The following is a 22,500-nucleotide window of genomic DNA, read 5'->3' as shown; positions in this document are numbered from 1 at the left end:
TCTCTATGCTTGCGTTGACCTGCACGGCATCCTCTTCTTGTTTGTTTCATTTTGGCAATACCATGTTCAGTCAAGCAGCGCCACAAGCTGGGATGACATTTAGCTTGAAATGTAGAAGTCGCTTTAGCTTTTAAAAATGATCTTGAATAAACCAAAGCCATAAAGAAACTTGAACTTAAAAGAAACAAAATAAAAATTTCCAAAACGCCAGAAAATAGTAGAAATTTGAGGCTATGGCAAGAGCAGCCCGTCAAGCGCATCGTGCCAGTTCACGGAATGGCAGCAAAGCCGCGTAATAGAACAAGAACACGGCAAACAAAAGAAAGGACCCTTCAACCGCTGTCCAACTTGCATGTCAAATTCATCAAAATCCGATTACTTGTGGAAATAGGCCATTTTACAGTTGTTTCCTCAGCGACCTAGCCTATGAATGGCTGCGAGGCTTCCGGTGACCTTGCTTTGATACAGCCCCGACTGTTTTTATCATGCAAATTGTGTTGTTGTAATTCTAATTAGTCCGTATTAACATTACTAAAGCACGGAGGTTTGTATCAAAACAGGGTCTCCGGCAGCCTCCCTTCCATTCGTAGGCCAGGTAACTTAGCTACAACTGAAACATGGTCTATTGTGTTTGGCACCGCAAGTGTTATTACTTCTGTTGCTTTAGCTCAGTTTCAGCTCTAACTTTTGCATTTGAAGTCGATGTTCTAACGTCCGTGACTCCCTGGAAATCTATCAAGTTGATACTCTACGAAAAAACAAAATTGATACTTATACAAAAAGAACACAAGAGCGTTTAGTAAGCCAGCAATAGAGATGCACCGCCCAACGTGGGGCTCGAACCCACGACCCTGAGATTAAGAGTCTCATGCTCTACCGACTGAGCTAGCCGGGCTCCTCCCTTCACCAGTGTTGGCGGAACGTTAAATAACAATATGAGACGGGTATGCCTGGGCTCAGTGAGGCATATCCACCCTGTTCGGTTCTTCAAATACGGGCATTTCGGGCTTGATCATACTGAGATACTGCCGAACATTTATAGTGATTATTATTATTATTATTATGGGTGTCGTGGGAAAGGACACTCGAAAGACAATTGAAGGGTCATCGGGAAGCCACCTGGTGGTTCGTGGGGGACAATCCACTCCGAGTACAAATGTCATAGCTCCCGTAGCACAGTAGGTTAGAGCGTCGTACTTATAAGCAGTATTGGCAACGGCCACTTAAGGTGCTGGAGTAATGCGAAGGTCGCGGGTTCGATCCCCGCCGGGAGCAAGCTTATTTTAACGACTCTGGTGTCGGCTTTAATGTCAATTGTCAAAGCTTCCTTTGAACACAGACAGGCACAGCTACTTTCTGGACTATATTACCATACAATTTCTCTAAATCAATATGTTACCATAGTTTCTCACTTTCTCAAGTATGACACTATAGTGCTATAGACTCAATGGGCTAATTGAGTGTTTTGCTCCAGCTATTTCCATATCATCACAAAGAATCTTAATCCCGAGAGATTTAAATTGGGTTCAACATTGAGTTAGCCGATTAGGTCTACTCGAGGTTATAAAAAAGGTTGATCAAATCCTGAGGATTATCATCGTCAATCTCGCACTCAACGTTTAAAATGAATGACCAAATTCAGTTTATCGCTCACCAAAAGCTTTCATCACTTTGCCGAAGCCGAGTTTTGCAGGTGTTCTCAACTATTACTTGTATTTGAAGGAAGATCAGCACGGCGACATGGATGTCTTTTCACCGGCTGACCTGTTGGAAAGACAGCTTCGGATTGGGTACCATTCTGTTTCAACCCCAGCCGAAAAGATGGTGACCTCAACCCGTAATGCAACCTTTCCCCCCTTTTCAATGACGATCGCGCAATAACTTTGAGAATTCGTGGAAAAAGTCATTACTCTTTTTGTCTACAACTTTGAAAAGGGGGGGTTCGGTGAACTGATACGTGGCATCCAGTTTCATAGAAATTTATGACCGAGATTGCTGGTTACTACGGATCTTCAAGCAACGCTGGGAAGTAGTGGTGTCCGAGTTTGGCGAACAAAGGGTGCTCCGTTTTGGAGAATTTTGACTTGAACCCGCAATCTTCGGATTTCCATTTGCAGTAGGAGGCCGATGCCTTATCCATTAGGCCACGGAGGCAAACTTAGTGACTATTCAAAGCGACTTGATGTACTGCTGAGCGGTGAAATATATTTCGTTAAGCTTCCTTTCTTTGATCGAAATGACAGATGGTTCTTTGAGAGCCACAGTGCTTTTCAAGTTTATGAAAGGACGTTGATCAAATCCCAAGGCTTAACTTCAGTGGCAGTTTGTGTACGTTTACGTGCAAGGTACCGTAGCTCAGTTGGTCATGGGTTCAACTCCCATCGGTGCCTTACGTTTTATTGATGTTCAGGTGAGGTTTGTTGAAATTTGACTTCCATGACAATCATTGTACGTGGTTGTGCATAATAATCCCGTTGAGGGGAACGCATAAATGAGGTCGCATCGTTCTCACTAGACAAATCAAAAGATGATGCATGTTACAGCATCTCATTTCGGCTTCATCTTCGAGGAGAAAGCTTAGGATGCGTTCGATTGACCGTATTCCGGAATAGGAATATATGGAATATAAGTTAGAAATCCTTCCTTTTACGGAGATTACGATTTTGCAAAAACAACAGGTGGGCTTGGGCTTGATCATACTGAGATACTGCCGAACATTTATAATTATTATTATTATGGGTTTCGTGGGAAAGGACACTCGAAAGACAATTGAAGGGTCATCGGGAAGCCACCTGGTGGTTCTTGGACAATCCACTACGATTACGACTGTCATAGCTCCCGTAGCACAGTAGGTTAGAGCGTCGTACTTATAAGCAGTGCTGGCAACGGTCACTTAAGGTGCTGGAGTAATGCGAAGGTCGCGGGTTCGATCCCCGCCGGGAGCAAGCTTATTTTAATGACTATGACTCTGGTGTCGGCTTTTTAATGTCAATTGTCAAAGCTTCCTTTGAACACAGACAGGCACAGCTACTTTCTCAACTATATTACCATAAAATTTCTCTAGATCAATATGTTACCATAGTTTCTTACTTTCTCAAGTATGTCACTATAGTGCTATAGACTCCATTGGCTGATTGAGTGTTGGACTCAATTCAAACCCTCTGGGAATAAAGCGTTTTGCTCCAGGTATTTCCATATCATCTAAATATCTATGCTACACTATCATGGAAATACAATACAGAAAGAATCTTAATCCCAAGAGATTTAAATTGGGTATGTAGGGCCTATACAGTTAGGTTAAGGAATACGGTGTTAACCCCTCTTAGCAACAAAACTGTAGTAAGGAATCATGGGAAGAATAAAGACACGAGGTTTTTGTTGTCCGCCATTTTAGAATGTGTGTGTGTTTTAAGTGCGAGTCCGAATCCATACTTCCGTCCGCTCAGTGTGCAACATTTGGTGGCCTGTCCGGGAGATATGAAAGAAACTAAGACAACGTTTTAAGCAATCGATGAGGACGGGAACGAGGAGACAAGGAAACAAGTTTTTGAAATAGCTGAAATCGTGCACACGCTCGCGAAGGAATCAACACACGCAATGGAGATCGAAGACATACAAATGGAGATCCAGAGTCATATCTGCCAGCTAAAGGTTGAGTATCTAGGAGTAATTGCTAAGACTTTAGGCTGCGGTGACAGTGACATTAAGGATAAAACGAGGAAAGGGCTTGTCAGATTGATCGAGGAGCATCTCGAAGCCAAATTGAAGGGCAGCGTGGAGCCGGACACCGAGTTTTTGGAAGATTTCAGGACTGCAATAATGATTTACACACCTTGGTGTCCACCGCTCGAGGATGTAAGCAAAAAAAAGAAGTCGGAAGTTTTCTCAATCGGAACTAGAAAAGGAAAAGTTGGAATATGAGGTGATTAAACAGAAATTTGAGGCATTGACCATGGGTAAAACACATTCACCGGAGAAGGATGTTGACAACAAAGAGGAGGTGAAGGCGAAGGGTGAGTCAAAGTCATTATACTTCCAACCGAGTGATTTTAAACGAGAACTAAAGATTATTGGCCAAATCGGGGAACCAGGGCAAAAGAACAAATTGAGTTTTGTGAGTCTAGTGAGACAAATTGAAGGTGCACTGCAAAAAGGCTACAAGCCACAAGAGGTTGTTGATGCAGTGGTCAGGGCTATTAATCCAGGGATCAGATTACGAAGCTATTTAGAAGGACTGAGTGACTTAACACCCCCCCGAATAGGACGTATTCTTAGATCCCATTTTCAGGAGAAGAGTGCGATTGACCTGTACAGACAGCTATCAACTTTAGTTCAGGAGCCACAGGAAAATCCTCGAAGGTTTTTAATCAGAGCCCTGGATACAAGACAAAAAATCCTGTTTGCCTCGTAGGAGGTTGATACTCAGTTGAAATATTATCTAAAGCTAGTGCAGGGAATGTTTTTACATGCAATAGACACTGGTCTTCAAGATGAAGCCATTCGGATCAGGTTAAGACCAATATTAGAAAAACCAGATGTACAGGATGAGGATCTAATTCAACAAATGAATGTAGTAGTTTCAGAAGAAAGTGAAAGAAAATCCAAACTGGGCTCTACCCCTCGTCAAAGGAACCCAAGGGTGAACGAAGTGCATGCATCACAAGGGGAAGGGGGATCCATCCAACAAGGGGCAACCGCTAAGAAGCTTAACTCCCCTGGAAAAGAGAGTCCTAGAGAAGAGAAGTTCATGGCGGCACTACAAGCGGTCCGTTCAGAACTTACCACATTAAAAGAATCAGTTGAGAGAAATCTAACCAATGAGGAACGTTTCACCAGGCCACTACCTGTAAATCAGAATCTGCAAGGGTATCAGGGCCCAAGGGGCTGTATCGACTGTCAAAAGGAAGGAAAGGGGCAGCTGTGCGACCACTTCCACATTTGTGGTAGTAGTGACCATTGGGCCCGTGGATGTCGGAAACGGAGGTCAGGACCGGGAAACAGGCGGGGGCTACAGCCGAGGGACAGGAAGTAGCCCCGCCCCAGGACAGATTTATAAAGTCCCACCAGTGTGCTAATTGTCAGAGGATTGCAGCAGGATCCCAACAAAGTTTCAAACAATGTTTCGGTTGTAAAGCAGTTCGTTATTGTGGTCGAAGTTGTCAGAAACGTCACTGGGACAGTTACAAGGGTCTCTGCCATGCGATCCAGCAACTGGAAGCTAGGAACAGTACGCCAGTACTTTGGGGGGTTGGTTATGTATTTGCTAGTCATTTGACACGCAGGCAGCGTGTGGTAGTTGCAAGGTTGGTTGGCAAGAAGTGTAAGGTGTCATGTGTTCTCAATGGAGTCCCAGTCGAAGCCCTTTGGGATACGGGTGCACAGGTGTCTATTGTGTCCAAGAGCTGGCTTGAGGAATATTTGCCTTCCTCAAAGTTAAGAAACATTGAAGAGTTGCTTGGCGAAAATGTAGGACTGAACTTAAGGACAGCAAATGGTGGAACCATACCATTTGAAGGGTGGGTGGAAGTACAGTTTCAGCTCTCGTCGAACACAGAGTCATCAAGTTCTCTAACTGTACCATTCCTCATTGCAAGAGATGAGTTGGAAACTCCAATCATTGGGTATAATGTAATAAAAGAAGTAGTGAAGGATAGAGAAACCGAAGGAAGCAGCTCCATTGTTGACATCATGAATACGGCTTTAAAGGAAGTAGCACTGGAGAATGTTACTGCGTTGGTTGATTTGGTGCAAAATGCAAGTATGGAGGACATGGGTGTGTTGAAGAATGGTAAGCGCAATCTGACGGTACCACGAGGGCAGGAAGTGACAGTACCGTGCAGAATTAACTGTGGTTCTCTCGAGGAGAGGACACCAGTGTTATTTGAACCAGACCCAGGTATGCCTTGGCCAGCCGACTTGGAAGTTTTAGAGCAGCTCCTCACCCTACCGCGAGGGTCGCCACACAGGGTAAACATTACAGTCCGCAACCCCTCAAGGCATGATGTAGTCCTTGGCCGGCGAACGCTACTGGGACACTTGCAGCTAGTGCAATCGGTTACCCCTTTGGAAGTAGTAAGAAAGGACCTCCCTCGTTCGGAAGCTGTGGATCCAAAGGGAACAGGTGGTACCTCACTTCAGGATGGAAACCCATCAGTACCCCAACATCAAGTAAACAGGGAAGTTGCTAATGAAAGAAAGTCCTTCAAGACACCAGCCGTGGTGCTAGGTGACCTGACAGAAAGTCAACGCCAGTTGGCCATGACCATGCTAGAGGAGGAGGCTGCGTCATTCTCCCAAGACGATGATGATATGGGACGGATAGAGGGACTTCAATTAAATTTGGAGTTGTCAGACACCACGCCAGTCCAGAAGAGCTATTCCTCAATTCCCCGTCTCCTGTATGCTGAAGTTAAACACTACATTGAAGACCTGCTTAACCGGGGATGGATAACTAAGTCTCAGTCACTTATTCATCTCCCGTGGTGTGTGTAAGGAAGAAAGATGGAGGGTTACGCCTGTGCGTGGATTACAGGGAGCTGAACCGTAAGACAGTACCAGATAGGCACCCAATACCAAGAATCCAAGAGACACTGGATAATCTTGGAGGGAACTCCTGGTTTTCAGTGTTAGACCGGGGAAAGGCGTATCATCAGGGTTTTGTTGGGGAAAAGAGCAGACACCTGACTGCTTTCATCACACGTTGGGGTCTGTATGAATGGACTCGGATCCCATTTGGGCTGAGTAATGCACCAGCAAGCTTTCAGCGGTTGATGGAAGATTGTTTGGAAGGTATTCGCGACGAGATTTGCATTCCTTACTTGGACGATGTCATAGTTTATAGTGGAACGTTTAAAGAACATGTGGAAAATTTGCGAATAGTGTTGAGACGCCTGCGCAAACATGGAGTGAAATTGAAGACAAGCAAGTGCAGTCTGTTCCGGAGAGAAGTCCGCTATCTAGGCCGAATTGTAAACCAGTCTGGACACAGTATTGATCCCGAGACTACTAAAGCGGTCACGAGTCTTAGAGAATCTATGCCAGAGACTGTGGGTGGAGTCCGTAAACTAACAGGACTATTAAGCTATTACAGGAGGTACATTAGTGATTTCGCCAAGATTGCAAAGCCCCAGCAGAAAGGAGATACAGTTTGGTTCCTATCGCTATCCTGTCAGCCAAGTGAAATGGGACACATTATGAATGTGGATTATGAACCGAGGGTGCAACCTCTCACACCTAAGGAACTGCACGAGGCTCAAAGGAAAGACAAGGTGATGAGTGCAGTGATTCGGTATAAGGAAACCGGCAAACCACTCGCAGCACAAGACAGGCGCCAGGCGTCACCTGCAGTACAGTCCCTTCTACGTGAATGGAGTAAACTTGCAGTTGGAGAAGATGGAATCCTCCGGCGCAGAAGTGGCCCTAATCTTCAGATTGTCCTTCCGCAGAAGTTTCATCGAATGGTCTACAAAGAGCCACATGAAGAAATGGGACACTTAGGGACAGAAAGGGTCCTTCACCTTGCCAGGGAACGGTTTTATTGGCCCCGGATGAAAAGAGACATTGAACATTACGTGACGCATGTTTGTAGTTGCATCAAACAAAAGAGACCAAACATCTTGCCAAAAGCACCAATGGAGACCATACAGAGTAGCACACCCTTCGAACTGGTGTCATTGGACTTTGTACACCTTGAAAAAAGCAAAGGGGGATACGAGTATATCCTGGTTATAGTTGATCATTTTACAAGATTTGCCCAAGCGTATGCGACTACCAACAAGTCTGCACGAACAGCAGTGGACAAATTGTATAATGACTTTATATTACGTTTCGGGTTTCCGGCAAGAATCTTGCATGATCAAGGTGGCGAATTTGAAAATCAGTTGTTCCATCGGCTGGAGGAATGCTGTGGTATGGTCCGATCTCGAACAACGCCTTATCATCCCCAAGGAAACGGAAAGACAGAACGCCTGAACCAAACACTGTTATCCATGCTAAGAACTTTGCCTGAGCATCAGAAGTCCAAGTGGAAGGACAGCCTCCAAAAGGTGGTTCATGCTTACAATTGCACTCGCCATGAAGCGACAGGATATTCGCCGTTTTTCCTATTGTTTGGCCGACCCCCAAGACTCCCAATTGATGTCATATTTGGTACCAAACCCACTGCCTACTCAAGTTACCCAGCTTATGTTAAGGAGTGGCAAGAGGCAATGAAAGAAGCATACGGAATAGCCAATAAGAAATCTCGGCTATCTGGACTCAGAGGCAAGAAACAGTATGACCGGAGAGTTCACAGTCCAGTACTTCAGCCAGGCGACTGAGTCCTAGTACGAAACTTAAGTGAGAGAGGCGGCCCTGGGAAGCTGAGGTCCTACTGGGAAGACACCATCCACCAGGTAGTGAAACGGAAAGGTGAAGAGAGTCCAGTTTATGAAATTATCCCTGAATCTGGTGGAGGGCGACACCGCGTGATTCACCGTAACCTTCTACTGCCATGCAATGATCTTCCTTTTGAAGCAAGGCCCGGTGATACCACCCGCAAAAGACCAAAACGGAAGTTGCCAACTGCCCAGCCACATCTGTCGTCACCAGGGGCCTCCAATGTCGGAGACAGTCCTGAAGAAGAATCCGCAGGGATGTTAACCTTCACTCCTGTAGAGCCAGAAAGCGCGTTGTCAGACAGTACCTGTTCAGCCAAAGAGCCTTCATCCAACCAGGCATGTGCTGATGAGGAAGCGGCCTCCAGTATCTACCAACCTGACCTGCAGATACAAGCACCGACAGATCCAGTTCTTGAACCAACTGTATTAGAGCAGTCAGAAGTCAGACCAGGAGAAGGGAGACCGATAAGGGAGCGCAGACCACCTACCTTACTAACTTATGACAGCTTTGGAACTCCGAGCTATTACCAACCAGCGGGACTGTGTTTAATTAGCCACAATGCGGGAGCGGCACCAGTACCTGTACCCCTGGCACGAGGACCCCTTGGAGGAATTCCTAATGTGTGCATGAACTCCGTTTGGCCAGTTACTTATCCTGCACCATACGGATACGTTGGCTCACATCCTTTCTAAAGTGATCAGAAAAATCCTAACACGAACTTTGTGATGTTTTTTTTTCTGTGATTAAGTGGACTTAAAAAAAAAAAAAGGACTTTACAACATCACACTTAATAGTTTGCCAGTGGAAGTCGTTGAACCTTAACAGTATTCCAAACTGTATGTGTATACAAGTCTTAAGTGGTTGTACTCGTGGCTTTGTGGTTAGGGCCCGATCACCCCTTTCCACTTGACCTCAGAAATGAAAAGAGGAGACTTGTGTATTGATAACCCCAGACGCCAGTCTTACATAACTGTCTAATATCGAGGACGACCTTTTTTTTTCATAAGGGGGAGTGTGTAGGGCCTATACAGTTAGGTTAAAGAATACGGTGTTAACCCCTCTTCCCCCCAGCAACAAACTGTAGCGAGGAATCATGGAAAGAATAAAGACACGAGGTTGTTGTTGTCCCCCATTTTAGAATGTGTGTGTGTTTTCAGTGCCAGTCCAAATCCATACTTCGGTCCGCTCAGTGCGCAACAGGTACAACATTAAGTTAGCCGATTAGGTCTACTCGAGGTTATGAAAGAAGGTTGATCAAATCCTAACGTTTAAAATGAATGACCAAATTCAGTTTATCGCTCACCAAAAGCTTTCATCAGTTTGCCGAAGCCGAGTTTTGCAGGTGTTCTCAACTACTACTGGTATTTGAAAGAAGATCAGCATGGCGACATGGATGTCCTTTCACCGGCTGACCTGTTGGAAAGACAGCTTCGGATTGGGTACCATTCTGCCTCAACCCCAGCCGAAAAGATGGTGACACCAACCCATAATGCAACCTTTTCCCCCCGTTTCAATGATGATCGCGCAATAACTTTGGGTATTCGTGGAAAAAGTCATTACTTTTTTTTGTCTACAACTTTGGAAAGGGGGGAATCGGTGAACTGATACGTGGCATCCAGTTTCATAGAAATTTATGACCGAGATTGCTGGTTACTACGGATCTTGAAGCAATGCTGGGAAGTGGTGGTGTCCGAGTTTGGCGAACAAAGGGTGCTCCGCTTTGGCGAATTTTGACTTGGTGGCGTTCTCAATCTCGCCATTTGGGAAGAAAAGGGAGAGTTCTTTCAAAGGTGTGCACCTTGTAGCGAAAGAGTGAGTCCAAACACCTCCGACGGGACTTGAACCCGCAATCTTCGGCTTTCCTTTTGCAGTAGGAGGCCGACGCCTTTTTTTTTTTTCTATCTAAAAAGGCTCACAAGGAGCTTTTTTTATTTACAAGTAAAAAAGGAATTCAATTTGATTTACATTGCATTTGCCTGGCATTTACGGCTACAATGATGAAGCTAATTAATGTAACATTTTTACCTAGAATGTGAAGACTAAGTGATTATTCTCGACTTTTGCAAAAGCTTCTGCAAGGCACCACTGATATTCAAAGTTTAAAAGGGCCTGTCTCGACGAATACAACTTAAACTGAAACCGCAAATGCGATTTTACTATGGATGCAAACATCGCTTGCGGTGGTACGGTGACATTGTGAAGTCGATGATTTACGGCCGATGTGTATATCGAAAACCTGGCAACAGATAATGTCCAGTTAATTAAGTTAACATGGTTTTGACTAATTGGTTCACCACTTCTTTTAACTTTACCAAGTAACCTAATTGTCCTCGTTAGTTGTAGTTTACTACTTGAAATCTTATCTATAAAGGTCTTTATATATATCCTAATAATATACACGAAAAAATTACTCAATTCTGATTGGCTGAGAAAGGAGTGCAAAATGTGTAATACCAGTGCAAAAAGTGTAATACAGTGCAAATTACACATCGAAATTCTGGATTATGATTGGCTAATGAACAATAGGGTTTGGTCAGGACCAATGAAATCTTTTGTTTTCAAATCAAGCGCGCACTCTGGATGGCGCAATTTATGGCGCAATTTTTTCCTGATTGCGTGATACGCTTTTCTTCTGCTTAACCATCTCGAATTTTTTCATGTGTATTATTAATAGGTAATCTCATGCTTTTTCTCGTGCAATTTGAAATAAATAAGCACTTGTAAATTTTTCAAAGACCACAAAGTGCACTCGCCCTACGGGATCGTGCACTTTTGTTGGCCTTTGAAAAATTTACTCGTGCTTATTTATTCCAAATTGCACTCGAAATCATGTGATTACCTATACAAAACTGAACTACCGTTAGACAGTCAAGAAAAGCATGTTCGACGGTATCAGTCTCACCACAGCGGAAACAATTTGCAGAGTCTTGAAGGCGCATTCGCTGCAGAGATAAACCAGTAACAATCACCCTGTGTGCAATCTTCCAGTTCACATCACCCATCTTGTTAGACACCAGTGGAGAGTACAAGGCTCTCCATTGCTTTGCATTGAAACTAGGCGCCGGCTGAAGGGTACTTTCCCAGTAGTCTATAGATGGTACAACAGGTTTCAGTGGTTGGTGTAGCTGATGATAAAAATCACGCGTCTTACATGTAACAATATCCGTGGGAGGATGGCCTGGGTTCGGGTTAACAATACTAAACACGGGTTGTAAGGTGGGTTGATTTCGTGTTTCGCTCGTGCTGATCTGGTGGCACCATTCTTTTGGTAATGCGTCGAGAAGATCATTTAGCTCACGTGCCGTTGTGGATAATGGACGGTATCCGGAGTGATGGTCTGATATCAGCTCGTGAATGGCCGGGGCTCGCAAGAAACCAGGAAAGATTTCGTAACAAATATCTTTGATCTGGATAATTCCGGCTTTGATCTAATCTCCATATATCAAAGTCCTATTCCTGGAAGTAATCAAGCCATTCAGAAATAGAGGTTCTTTTAGGATGTCCGAGACAGATGGTGGAGTCTGGGAACGTGTACGATACTGGCTATGCTTGTACCAGGCTCTGAGCAGCTCCTGATGAAAGGATGGAATGTCTCTGTTGATGTTCTGCAAAGAATAATTCAGGGCCAAGGTCATTTTACCGAGCTTCATATTGGCTACACGGAGAAAATGAGCTGTGAAATTCTTCCAGTGAGCATCTTCTGTTGTGAGTAGCCGCTTCAAAGTGTTCATTCGGAATGCTTGAATTTTAGTTTCCAGGCGAGGGATGTTAAAACCGCCCTCGCTGAGAGGTAGAGCGAGAATGTCCCTATTGACAAGCGGATGTTTGTTGTTCCAGAAGAAACCATAGATGGCTTGTTCAATCTGCGCACAGGCCCAAGATGGTACAGAGAGGGATATAACATTATACCACAATGTGGAAGTAAGAAGACTATTAATTAAAAGGGCTCTTCCCTTGAGGCTTAGATCTCTGTGCCGCCACACTCCGATCACATTATTAATTTTCTGAATCTTCGTTTCCCAGTTTATCTGAGAACAGTCCACGTTGCCAAAATACTGGCCCAGGATCTTTTCCGGGATGAAGTCATTGTACCAGTCGAAATCGTGTAGCTGCTCTGTACGCTGCGAAAAAGCTCCACACCATAATCCCTTACACTTACCCTTGTTAATTTTGGCCCCAGAGGCACGCTCATAGCAGTCAAAAACGGAAAAACTTTCTATGATGGAGTCATCATCTGTTACAAGTAAAGTGGTATCATCAGCAAACTGGGAAAGTTTAAGCTCCGTATTGGAGTTGGGAGGGATGATCCCATGTATTCTAGGGTTGTTCCTGATGTTCACCGCCAATGTTTCAGCCGACAAGACATACAAGGGCATGGACAAGGGACATCCTTGCCTTAGTCCTCTCTCCAAGCCAATAAAAGCTGTGAACCAACCATTAGTTTTAACAGAGCTAGAGACTGAGTTATATATGACTTGGATCCATCTCAAGAAACTGGGTCCGAAACCAAAACGCTCGAGCGTCTTAAACAGGAAGCCGTGCGCAACGCGGTCAAAAGCTTTCAGCTGATCCACGGAGATCAAGGCGAGCGGGATATTCTCTTCGTTAGCATACGTGATAACATCATGCAAAAGGCGCGTGTTGTCATTTATTGTGCGACCTTTAATGGAGGCAGTCTGATCCGAATGGACAATAAGGGGAAGTACTTTATGAAGCCTATTAGCAAGCGCCTTGGTTAAAATCTTATAATCCGATGTCAGTAGTGTAATTGGCCTCCAGTTTTTAAGCAGTGTTCGATCTTCCTCTTTAAACAATAGCGCAATTATCCCACGTCACGAAAGGCGCCCGGCCAGAAAGGCGTAATTGAAGACACGTGTCAGACTGTTGCCAAACAGAGGCCAAAAATGCTTGTAAAAGTTTGACGTCAAACCATCTATTCCAGGCGATTTATCGTTTTCCATCGAAAGAGCAGCTATTCGAAGCTCTTCCTCAGAAAGCTCTCCCTCACACAATTCGCACGCATCATCAGGCAATCTTGGCAATGCATCGTTCAGAAACACCTCCTGAGCCTCTTCATCACTCTCTTCCGCGGAATAGAGCTTTTTATAAAACGCATAAGACTCTGACAGTAATCCCTTTGTATCAGATACAGTATCCAAGCTCTCCTTTGTAAGAACTCGAATGGTCTCGTCTGCTCTACGGCCTTTCTCCAGCGAAAAGAAGTAACGTGTACTTCTCTCTCCCTCTTCGATGAAACGAGCCTTTGTTCGAACCTTAATGGCCTCAAGATCCACCAACTCCAACTGCCTAAGCTTTTCTTTTGCTGAGAGGTAGCGTTCTATGTCACGAGTTGTGCCATTTACAGCCTGTTCTTGCAAACGATCCAGTTCGCGCTCCAGCTTAAAACGTTCATGCCCCTGCAACTTACGACGGATCTTCGCGCGCCTTATTGCAATAACTTTAAACTCCTGTTTTGCCCTGTCCCACCATTTGAGCGGATCATCAAAATCATCCAACTTGCTCTGCCAGCAACCCCAAAAACGTTCCACATCAGCTTGGAACAGAGGATCTTTTAAAAGATCATTGTTAAAGTGCCAATAGCCCGGGCCACGCTTTATCTGGTCAAAATCAAAAGTCAAGCAAATACAATCGTGGTCAGAATGAGCATAGGGTGTAATATCTACAGAAGTAACAAATTGATCCACTGTTTTACTCGTCAAAAAGAAGTCAATACGCGTCCGTATAACGGAATTATCCAAAGCACTCTTCCCAGTCCAGGTAAAATTCCGTTCATTTCTATGGCGAAACCTCCATATATCACACAAGCCATAGCGCATATTTATAGTGTTCAGAGAAGCGACTGCAGAATTTCTCGGGTTTGGATTCCCCCCAAGTTTATCAAGTTTTGCTTCCATGATGCAGTTGAAGTCACCAGCTACAATGTTGTCAAATTCACTTGAAAGAAATCGATCCAAGACCGTAAAAAAAGCTCGCCGCTCAGTATCTGTATTGGGCGCGTAAACATTGACTATGTTCAAAGTGTGATCATCAATATCTAACAAAATATTCACAATGCGACCCTCATTATCGCATTTTACATGCCTTGTTGAGTGCTCAAGGCGCGAATGGATTAAAATGTCAACACCTCGCGAATTTTCCGTCCCATGGGCGAAAAAACTGTCACCATCCCACTCTCGCTTGATTTGCATTTCAAGATCTTCAGACCAATACGTCTCCTGTAAACAAATAATATCAAACCTTTTCCGAATAAAATATTGGAAAGCTAATTTTCGTCGATCAAGAGAGCGTAAGCCCCGCGCATTAATACTTGCCAAAATGGTCATTACGGCTAACCAGAGAAGGGCGATAGATAACAAACGAGCCATTACGACGAATCAGATAATGTTTTTCCATTATCTACTACTTTTTTACCGATGAGTTTCTCCGTTCGAGGTTTTGCACAGCTTACATTTGGCACAGGGTTTATTCTTTGCCTACGGCGCACCGTAACAAAGCCGGAGTCAGAGTCCGAGTGCTGCCTTTTACAACCTTGAACGTTTTCTTCAGAATCCATATCTTCAACAGCCACAGCTATTTTTTCCGAATCCACAGAAATCCCTTTACTACTTGACGCCTTATCCATTAGGCCACGGAGGCAAACTTAGTGACTATTCAAAGCGACTTGATGTACTGCTAAGCGATGAAATATATTTCGTTAAGCTTCCTTTCTTTGATCGAAATGACAGATGGTTCTTTGAGAGCCACAGTGCTTTTCAAGTTTATGAAAGGACGTTGATCAAATCCCAAGGCTTAACTTCAGTGGCAGTTTGTGTAGGTAGCTCAGGTTGGTCATGGGTTCAACTCCCATCGGTGCCTTACGTTTTATTGATGTTCAGGTGAGGTTTGTTGAAATTTGACTTCCATGACAATCATTGTACGTGGTTGTGCATAATCCCGTTAAGGGGAACGCATTAATGAGGTCGCATCGTTCTCACTAGACAAATCAAAAGATAATGCATGTTACAGCATCTCATTTCGGCTTCATCTTCGAGGAGAAAGCTTAGCATGCGTTCGATTGACCGTATTCCGGAATAGGAATATATGGAATATAAGTTAGAAATCCTTCGTTTTACGGAGATTCACGTTAAAATTGTCAAACATCTGCTAAAATACTATTTTAAACATATTTTTATTATTCTTGCTGCTTTGAAACGCGCCAAACATAACGTTTTAATCATCACTCCATGTATTCTTATTCCGGAATGAGGTCAATCGAACGAGACCCTAATCGATTTACACTGAGTTGGAAATTGTCCTTGGAACGTACACGAACCAATGACTTCTTATATCAAAGCTAGCATTTCACACTCCTTTTTCTCAGCGGAACCTTTCTTTAACCCAACTCTGTTCACAATTTACAGGCTATCGTCGTCGTCAATTGGAATGCATTAATGAGGCCACATACTTTTCCCTAGACAAATCAAAAGATGATGCGTTTTAGAGCATCTCATCTCGGCTTGAGTTTAAGGAACAAGCTTAATAGACCTAATCGGCTAACTCAATGTTGTACCCAATTCAAATATCCCTGCATTAGGATTTTTTGTGTATTGTATGTAGCATTCATATTTAAATGATATCGAAATACCTGGAACAAACCTTTTTATTCCCAAAAGGGTTTGAATTGGATACAGGTAGCCTATTAGGTCTGTCGATTTCGTCTGAGTTGGAAATTGGCCTTGGAATGTACACGAACCCATGACTTCTGCTTACAATTTACAGGCTATGGTCGTCCATCTTTGCACCCTTCTAGTATAAAGTTTCAAACGCCCTTTTAGTGATGTCATTTTGTGACAGGTTACGATTTCGCAAAAACAACGGGTGCTCGCTTCCATAGAGGTGGACACAACCGACGAGTTACTTCAAGTAGTAGGCTGCCATTTCGGAAAAGTCTGATTTTTACTTGTGGTTGCAACTATTGACTTCATGAAGACTATCCCAATAGAGGAACTAAAGGTGCAACGTCGTTAATGGGCCAAACGAAGATTTGATTTAAGGCAGCAAAGCCGCGTAATAGAACAAGAACACGGCAAACAAAAGAAAGGACCCTTCAACCGCTGTCCAACTTGCATGTCAAATTCATCAAAATCCGATTACTTGTGGAAATTGTGTTTGGCACCGCAAGTGTTATTACTTCCGTTGCTTTATCTCAGTTTCAGCTCTAACTTTTGCATTTGAAGTCGATGTTCTAACGTCCGTGACTTCCTGGAAATCTATCAAGTTGATACTCTACGAAAAAACAAAATTGATACTTATACAAAAAGAACACAAGAGTGTTTAGTCAGCGAGCAATAGAGATGCACCGCCCAACGTGGGGCTCGAACCCACGACCCTGAGATTAAGAGTCTCATGCTCTACCGACTGAGCTAGCCGGGCTCCTCCCTTCACCAGTGTTGGCGGAACGTTAAATAACAATATGAGACGGGTATGCCTGGGCTCAGTGAGGCATATCCACCCTGTTCGGTTCTTCAAATACGGGCATTTCGGGCTTGATCATACTGAGATACTGCCGAACATTTATAATTATTATTATTATGGGTGTCGTGGGAAAGGACACTCGAAAAACAATTGAAGGGTCATCGGAAAGCCACCTGGTGGTTCGTGGACAATCCACTCCGAGTACAACGATCATAGCTCCCGTAGCACAGTAGGTTAGAGCGTCGTACTTATAAGCAGTATTGGCAACGGTCACTTAAGGTGCCGGAGTAATGCGAAGGTCGCGGGTTCGATCCCCGCCGGGAGCAAGCTTATTTTAATGACTACGACTCTGGTGTCGGCTTTAATGTCAATTGTCAAAGCTTCCTTTGAACACAGACAGGCACAGCTACTTTCTCAACTATATTACCATAAAATTTCTCTAAATCAATATGTTACCATAGTTTCTCACTTTCTCAAGTATGTCACTGTAGTTCTATAGATTCAATCGGCTAATTGAGTGTTGGACCCAATTCAAACCCTTTGGGAATAAAGCGTTTTGCTCCAGGTATTTCCATATCATCTAAATATCTATGCTGCACTATCATGGAAATACAATACACAAAGAATCTTAATCCCGAGAGATTTAAATTGGGTTCAACATTGAGTTAGCCGATTAGGTCTACTCGAGGTTATGAAAGGAGGTTGATCATATCCTAACGTTTAAAATGAATGACCAAATTCAGTTTATCGCTCACCAAAAGCTTTCATCAGTTTGCCGAAGCCGAGTTTTGCAGGTGTTCTCAACTACTACTGGTATTTGAAAGAAGATCAGCATGGCGACATGGATGTCCTTTCACCGGCTGACCTGTTGGAAAGACAGCTTCGGATTGGGTACCATTCTGCCTCAATCTCAGCCGAAAAGATGGTGACACCAACCCATAATGCAACCTTTTCCCCCCGTTTCAATGATGATCGCGCAATAACTTTGGGTATTCGTAGAAAAAGTCATTACTTTTTTTGTCTACAACTTTGGAAAGGGGGGAATCGGTGAACTGATACCTGGCCTCCAGTTTCATAGAAATTTATGACCGAGATTGCTGGTTACTACGGATCTTGAAGCACAGCTGGGAAGTGGTGGTGTCCGAGTTTGGCGAACAAAGGGTGCTCCGCTTTGGCGAATTTTGACTTGGTGGCGTTCTCAATCTCGCCATTTGGGAAGAAAAGGGAGAGTTCTTTCAAAGGTGTGCACCTTGTAGCGAAAGAGTGAGTCCAAACACTTCCGACGGGACTTGAACCCGCAATCTTTGGCTTTCCTTTTGCAGCAGGAAGCCGACGCCTTATCCATTAGGCCACGGAGGCAAACTTAGTGACTATTCAAAGCGACTTGATGTACTGGTGAGCGGTGAAATATATTTCGTTAAGCTTCCTTTCTTTGATCGAAAAGACAGATGGGTCTTTGACAGCCACAGTTCTTTTCAAGTTTATGAAAGGACGTTGATCAAATCCCAAGGCTTAACTTCAGTGGCAGTTTGTGTACGTTTACGTGCAAGGTACCGTAGCTCAGTTGGTCATGGGTTCAACTCCCATCGGTGCCTTACGTTTTATTGATGTTCAGGTGAGGTTTTTGAAATCTGAGTTCCATGACAATCATTGTACGTGGTTGTGCATAATCCCGTTGAGGGGAACGCATTAATGAGGTCGCATCGTTCTCACTAGACAAATCAAAAGATGATGCATGTTACAGCATCTCATTTCGGCTTCATCTTCGAGGAGAAAGCTTAACTGATTTAGTCTGAGTTGGAAATTATCCTTGGAATGTACACTAACCCATGACTTCTTATCTCAAAGCTAGCATTCACACTTCATTTTTTCTGCGGAACTTTTCTTTAACCAAGCTCTGTTTACAATTTACAATTTACAATTTACAAGAATACTAAAATGGTGGCCTTTTTAGGGCCGTAGCCAGATTAAAATTATGACCTAGGCAATGTCAATGGTTAAATTATCTTTGTAGGTATTTTAGGTGTTTATGATGAGTACATTATAAAGACGACACCGGAATCGCGCTTATTTTAAAAAATCACGAAAAAATGACTGAGGCAAGTACCTCGGTTTGCTTGATACTGGCTACGGCCCTGCATTTTGGAATAAGGTGTATGCGGCCGTGCGCCCATTGATGGCTGAATAGTTCTAGATAGGCCACACCGTCAATAGAGTAGTTATTACATAGCGACCTTTCTAAGTAACAGAATTTGGTGACAGCGATAATGAGGACACGCAAGAAAAAAGTTAAATAACATGGAACCTTCAGGCTTCACAAGTAGCGCTCATAGCTGCGATGAGCTCAAAACTTAACTTGTTACTTTTATTTGATAAGCATAAACTGCTCTGGTAACAACGCATGGATCGATATCAACTATTTTGCTGGTGAAAATAATCTCGTCTGGAAATTTCATTATCAAACCTTTCAAAATTATGTTTTGACTTTATAAACAATTCGCGCAGCAACTTGCCGTGCGTAAATTTTGCTCCGCTGGTGATAGAGTAAACACGTGTTCATTGTATAAGTAATAAGTCGCTTTGTCTCAGTGTCAATCTAACATAGCAGTTAAAAAACCAGTAAATGGGAACACTATTTTAAAACTAAAGATAGGAGATAAAAAGAACTAAGGATTTACTCATCAATTACCGGTACTACATTAACCTATATTATATTATTTCAGGTTCACAAAATTCTGAGTAAGAATACACACGAGAAATAGTCCAATCCAAAACTAGCAAAAATACTCTCCTAACTATTACATCAAACACTCGTAAAATCGAACTATTTACAGTAGAATTTGTGTTAGAGAGCCGGAGGAGACTACTTATACAATAAGGGTATATATTATTTCTTTCTTTACATATATGGTTCGCTATATCCTCCAACCTTCTATTCTGAATAGTCCAGCCATTTCTAGTAATTTACTATAACTAGATGACGTCACAGAACACAGCACTAATAACCATAAACAGATAACAGAATGCAAATTAGGTTTTGACTCATTGCAATCTATCCTGACCAAATGCAGCTTGTTCTATTGCTGCCAATTATTTCCGTGGCCGGCATGGACATACTATGTACATGTAAGACATGAAACATGTGCAACTTAACAACATGCATTCAAATTTTGTAAAAGGAAAAGCTTACAAACTTAGCGGAATGCTGATAAAATTTGCATGTCATTTTTTATGTTCGTGGTGTATTCGTGTTCGTCATTAATGATTTGTATGCAAGTTTTAAAGTTTGTAGTCCTCTCATTTAATTGGCTTTACGTTATTTTATCAAGTTTGCTTGTGCTCTATTAAGTTTTTCTGCAATTTATTAAGTTTGCAGTTATTTTGTGTCCATACCGGCCACGATACAACACAAACTCGGCGAAAGCGCTTCAACAATCGAGTCGCTCTGGTTATAATAAGAGAGATTTGGATTTAAAATGTTCTTGTCAGGAAAGCTCATTTTCAAACTTTTAAAATCATGTTTTTTTTCCTTAAGTCGAATTTATAGCCATTTCGCAGGGAAATTTGCCGACTAAAAAACAGTTCTTATATTATGGAGCAATAATTTGTGTTTGACTTAACGGCACTGTTTTTGAGCAACATGCACAAGTTAACAGCAAGAGGAGAAACTCCGACCAACAGAAATTAACATTACTAAAAATTACAAACACGTGGCTAACTACCATCAGCGATTACGATGATGACGAAACTCAGCCCATTTGGTCTGCTGCAGGTATACTGCTGAAAAGGCCTGACCAAACATCCATACATGAGATATTGATTGAAGATGTGGATAATCGCTGAACGTTACTTGAGCAATAACGAAAGGAAAGTCTGAAAATTTTAGGCTTGAACGAGATTCGGCTCGGATCTCTGCGATACTGGTACCTGGGATTCCATTATGCAGTTCAAATTAATGGCTTTTATAAATTAACTAGCGTCACATGGAATCTTATAAGCCTTCTTCGCCCAGATAACAAAGAATGCTTAGGTTATTCTCTTTGCATAGTTGCTGTCCTTTTGAGTTTGGTATTTCACGATTCAGAAAAATGCTGGAGGGTTGACTTGCGATTGATCAATAAATGCATTGCGTCATTTTTTTTCCTTTACAGACATGGTAAAGATCTTTGCTTTGCTTTCTTTTCCACAAGAAATAATGTATGACATGAATTATCCTTATGAGCAACCTCGTTCCCAGGGTCTCTCTTCTCTGCCTCCATTCTCAACGACAATGGAGGCAGAGAAGAGAGACCCTGGGAACGAGGTTGCCTTATGAGTGGCTCCCAAACTGTGATGAAAATTGTTGGTTTTCACTCACGTGATCAACAGCCATATTTTTCAACGAAAACAAAAGAAAACGTTTGCATAATTCAGGGCTCGAAATTAACAAAAAATTCCAGTCGCATTTTGCGATAAGATACGAAAATTTAGTCGCAATTTCGCAAATTTTAGTCGCAAAATTCGCCGCGCTGCATTGTGTTGTCAGCGGTTTAGAAAAAAATATGAGCCCGCAATATTTGTGTGTTAAGAAACCGCTGAAAATGGCGAATGATCGAAGGAATGGAGCTGTGCACGTAACAGAGAAAATTCACAGTGAGAAGCAAAACAATTTTGTCATTTATTTATTTATTTTAGCAAAGTAGCAGCAAAGTGGCAACTGCTAACCCTTTGGTTTCGAAAGAGCGAAGGTGACAACAAGTCGCAAATTTGCGACTTCTCCAGATATTTTAGTCGCAAAGGGAAAAATTTAGTCGCAAATGCGACTGTATTGGTCGCAATTTCAAGCCCTGTAATAATAGAGTTCAATTCCCAGAGGATTGGGTCGGGACACAAATATGGCCGCCATTTCTTTTTTTAGGCAGCTTTAACGTCATGTGAAAACCGGGAATAGCGGTCCTTAAAAAAATCTGGATAATTGGTCTTCTCTTCTGCTCCTTATGCTTTTCTCCAGTTACTTTGAGAACTAAAACCAAGTCTCCGCATTTATGCTTGAGACCTTATTTTCTGCCTGAAGCTTTTAACAGGGCAAGCGGTTTTGAAAAGAAGACACACCATACGTTTAGCAAACATAAAACAATCAACCTAGTGGAAAGAGTCCCATTATTTGCTAGCTCGTATTGACTCCGGAGACATGGTCATCAACCGTACGCAAGACTTAAAATGACCTTGCAAATGTAAGACTTTGCATTGTTCTTTTTAAAATTTCTCTCCAATTAGACAAAAGATAACGCTCTTAATTTGTGGTTCATTGACGATCTCCAATAGTACAGATATATTTGTTGAGAAATCGTGCAGGTTTGCCTCAAAAATCCTACGCAGGCCCTATTTTCATTGATTGTAGTCCCAAATCGCTCCTTTCAATGCACGCGTTTGAAAAGGCATCTCTTGGGAGAAGGTTGAAATTCATACATAAATGCGGTTGTCTTTAATCTTCTCTGGATTTCACTATCGTTCAAACTGGGCGACGTGGACGTTCACTGTCTCAAGAACGTTCATAATTCTGTGCCATCTGATTTCCACGAGGTAAGTCCCTTAAAATGATCATTTCGCCAGATTAAATATTTCTCTTTCGAAAATCTCATTTCAAGTCAAATAAACGACAGAGGC

General features: G+C 42.8%; 2 protein-coding genes and 5 non-coding genes across 7 annotated transcripts in view; 4 read left to right on the top strand and 3 right to left on the bottom strand.

Moving 5' to 3' along the window:
• Positions 1-161, bottom strand: part of LOC138017247 (uncharacterized) — a 1,923-nt gene extending 1,762 nt beyond the window's left edge. The window contains exon 1 of the mRNA XM_068864396.1: positions 1-161. This exon is cut by the window's left edge and continues 1,762 nt beyond it. Coding sequence (XP_068720497.1) covers positions 1-161 — 161 coding nt within the window.
• Positions 162-822: 661 nt separating this feature from the next.
• Trnak-cuu (transfer RNA lysine (anticodon CUU)) lies at positions 823-895 on the bottom strand. The gene has a single exon. It is a non-coding gene; the product is annotated as a tRNA-Lys (tRNA).
• A 269-nt stretch (positions 896-1,164) lies between these two features.
• On the top strand, positions 1,165-1,275 carry Trnai-uau (transfer RNA isoleucine (anticodon UAU)). Its single transcript has 2 exons — positions 1,165-1,202; positions 1,240-1,275. It is a non-coding gene; the product is annotated as a tRNA-Ile (tRNA).
• A 1,559-nt stretch (positions 1,276-2,834) lies between these two features.
• On the top strand, positions 2,835-2,945 carry Trnai-uau (transfer RNA isoleucine (anticodon UAU)). Its single transcript has 2 exons — positions 2,835-2,872; positions 2,910-2,945. It is a non-coding gene; the product is annotated as a tRNA-Ile (tRNA).
• Positions 2,946-16,739: 13,794 nt separating this feature from the next.
• Trnak-cuu (transfer RNA lysine (anticodon CUU)) lies at positions 16,740-16,812 on the bottom strand. Its single transcript has one exon. It is a non-coding gene; the product is annotated as a tRNA-Lys (tRNA).
• A 257-nt stretch (positions 16,813-17,069) lies between these two features.
• Positions 17,070-17,180, top strand: Trnai-uau (transfer RNA isoleucine (anticodon UAU)). The gene is made up of 2 exons: positions 17,070-17,107; positions 17,145-17,180. It is a non-coding gene; the product is annotated as a tRNA-Ile (tRNA).
• A 1,241-nt stretch (positions 17,181-18,421) lies between these two features.
• Positions 18,422-22,500, top strand: part of LOC138015526 (uncharacterized) — a 22,275-nt gene continuing 18,196 nt past the window's right edge. Inside the window, exon 1 of the mRNA XM_068862589.1 lies at positions 18,422-18,469. The gene's annotated coding sequence lies outside the window, so the exon portion shown is untranslated. The remainder of the gene's footprint in view (positions 18,470-22,500) is intronic.

This window comes from Montipora capricornis, chromosome 9 (assembly GCF_036669925.1).
Source record: "Montipora capricornis isolate CH-2021 chromosome 9, ASM3666992v2, whole genome shotgun sequence".
Classification (NCBI taxonomy): domain Eukaryota; kingdom Metazoa; phylum Cnidaria; class Anthozoa; order Scleractinia; family Acroporidae; genus Montipora; species Montipora capricornis.
The sequence above is the reverse complement of the archived record's forward strand: the minus strand, read 5'-3'. Positions and strand labels throughout refer to the sequence as shown.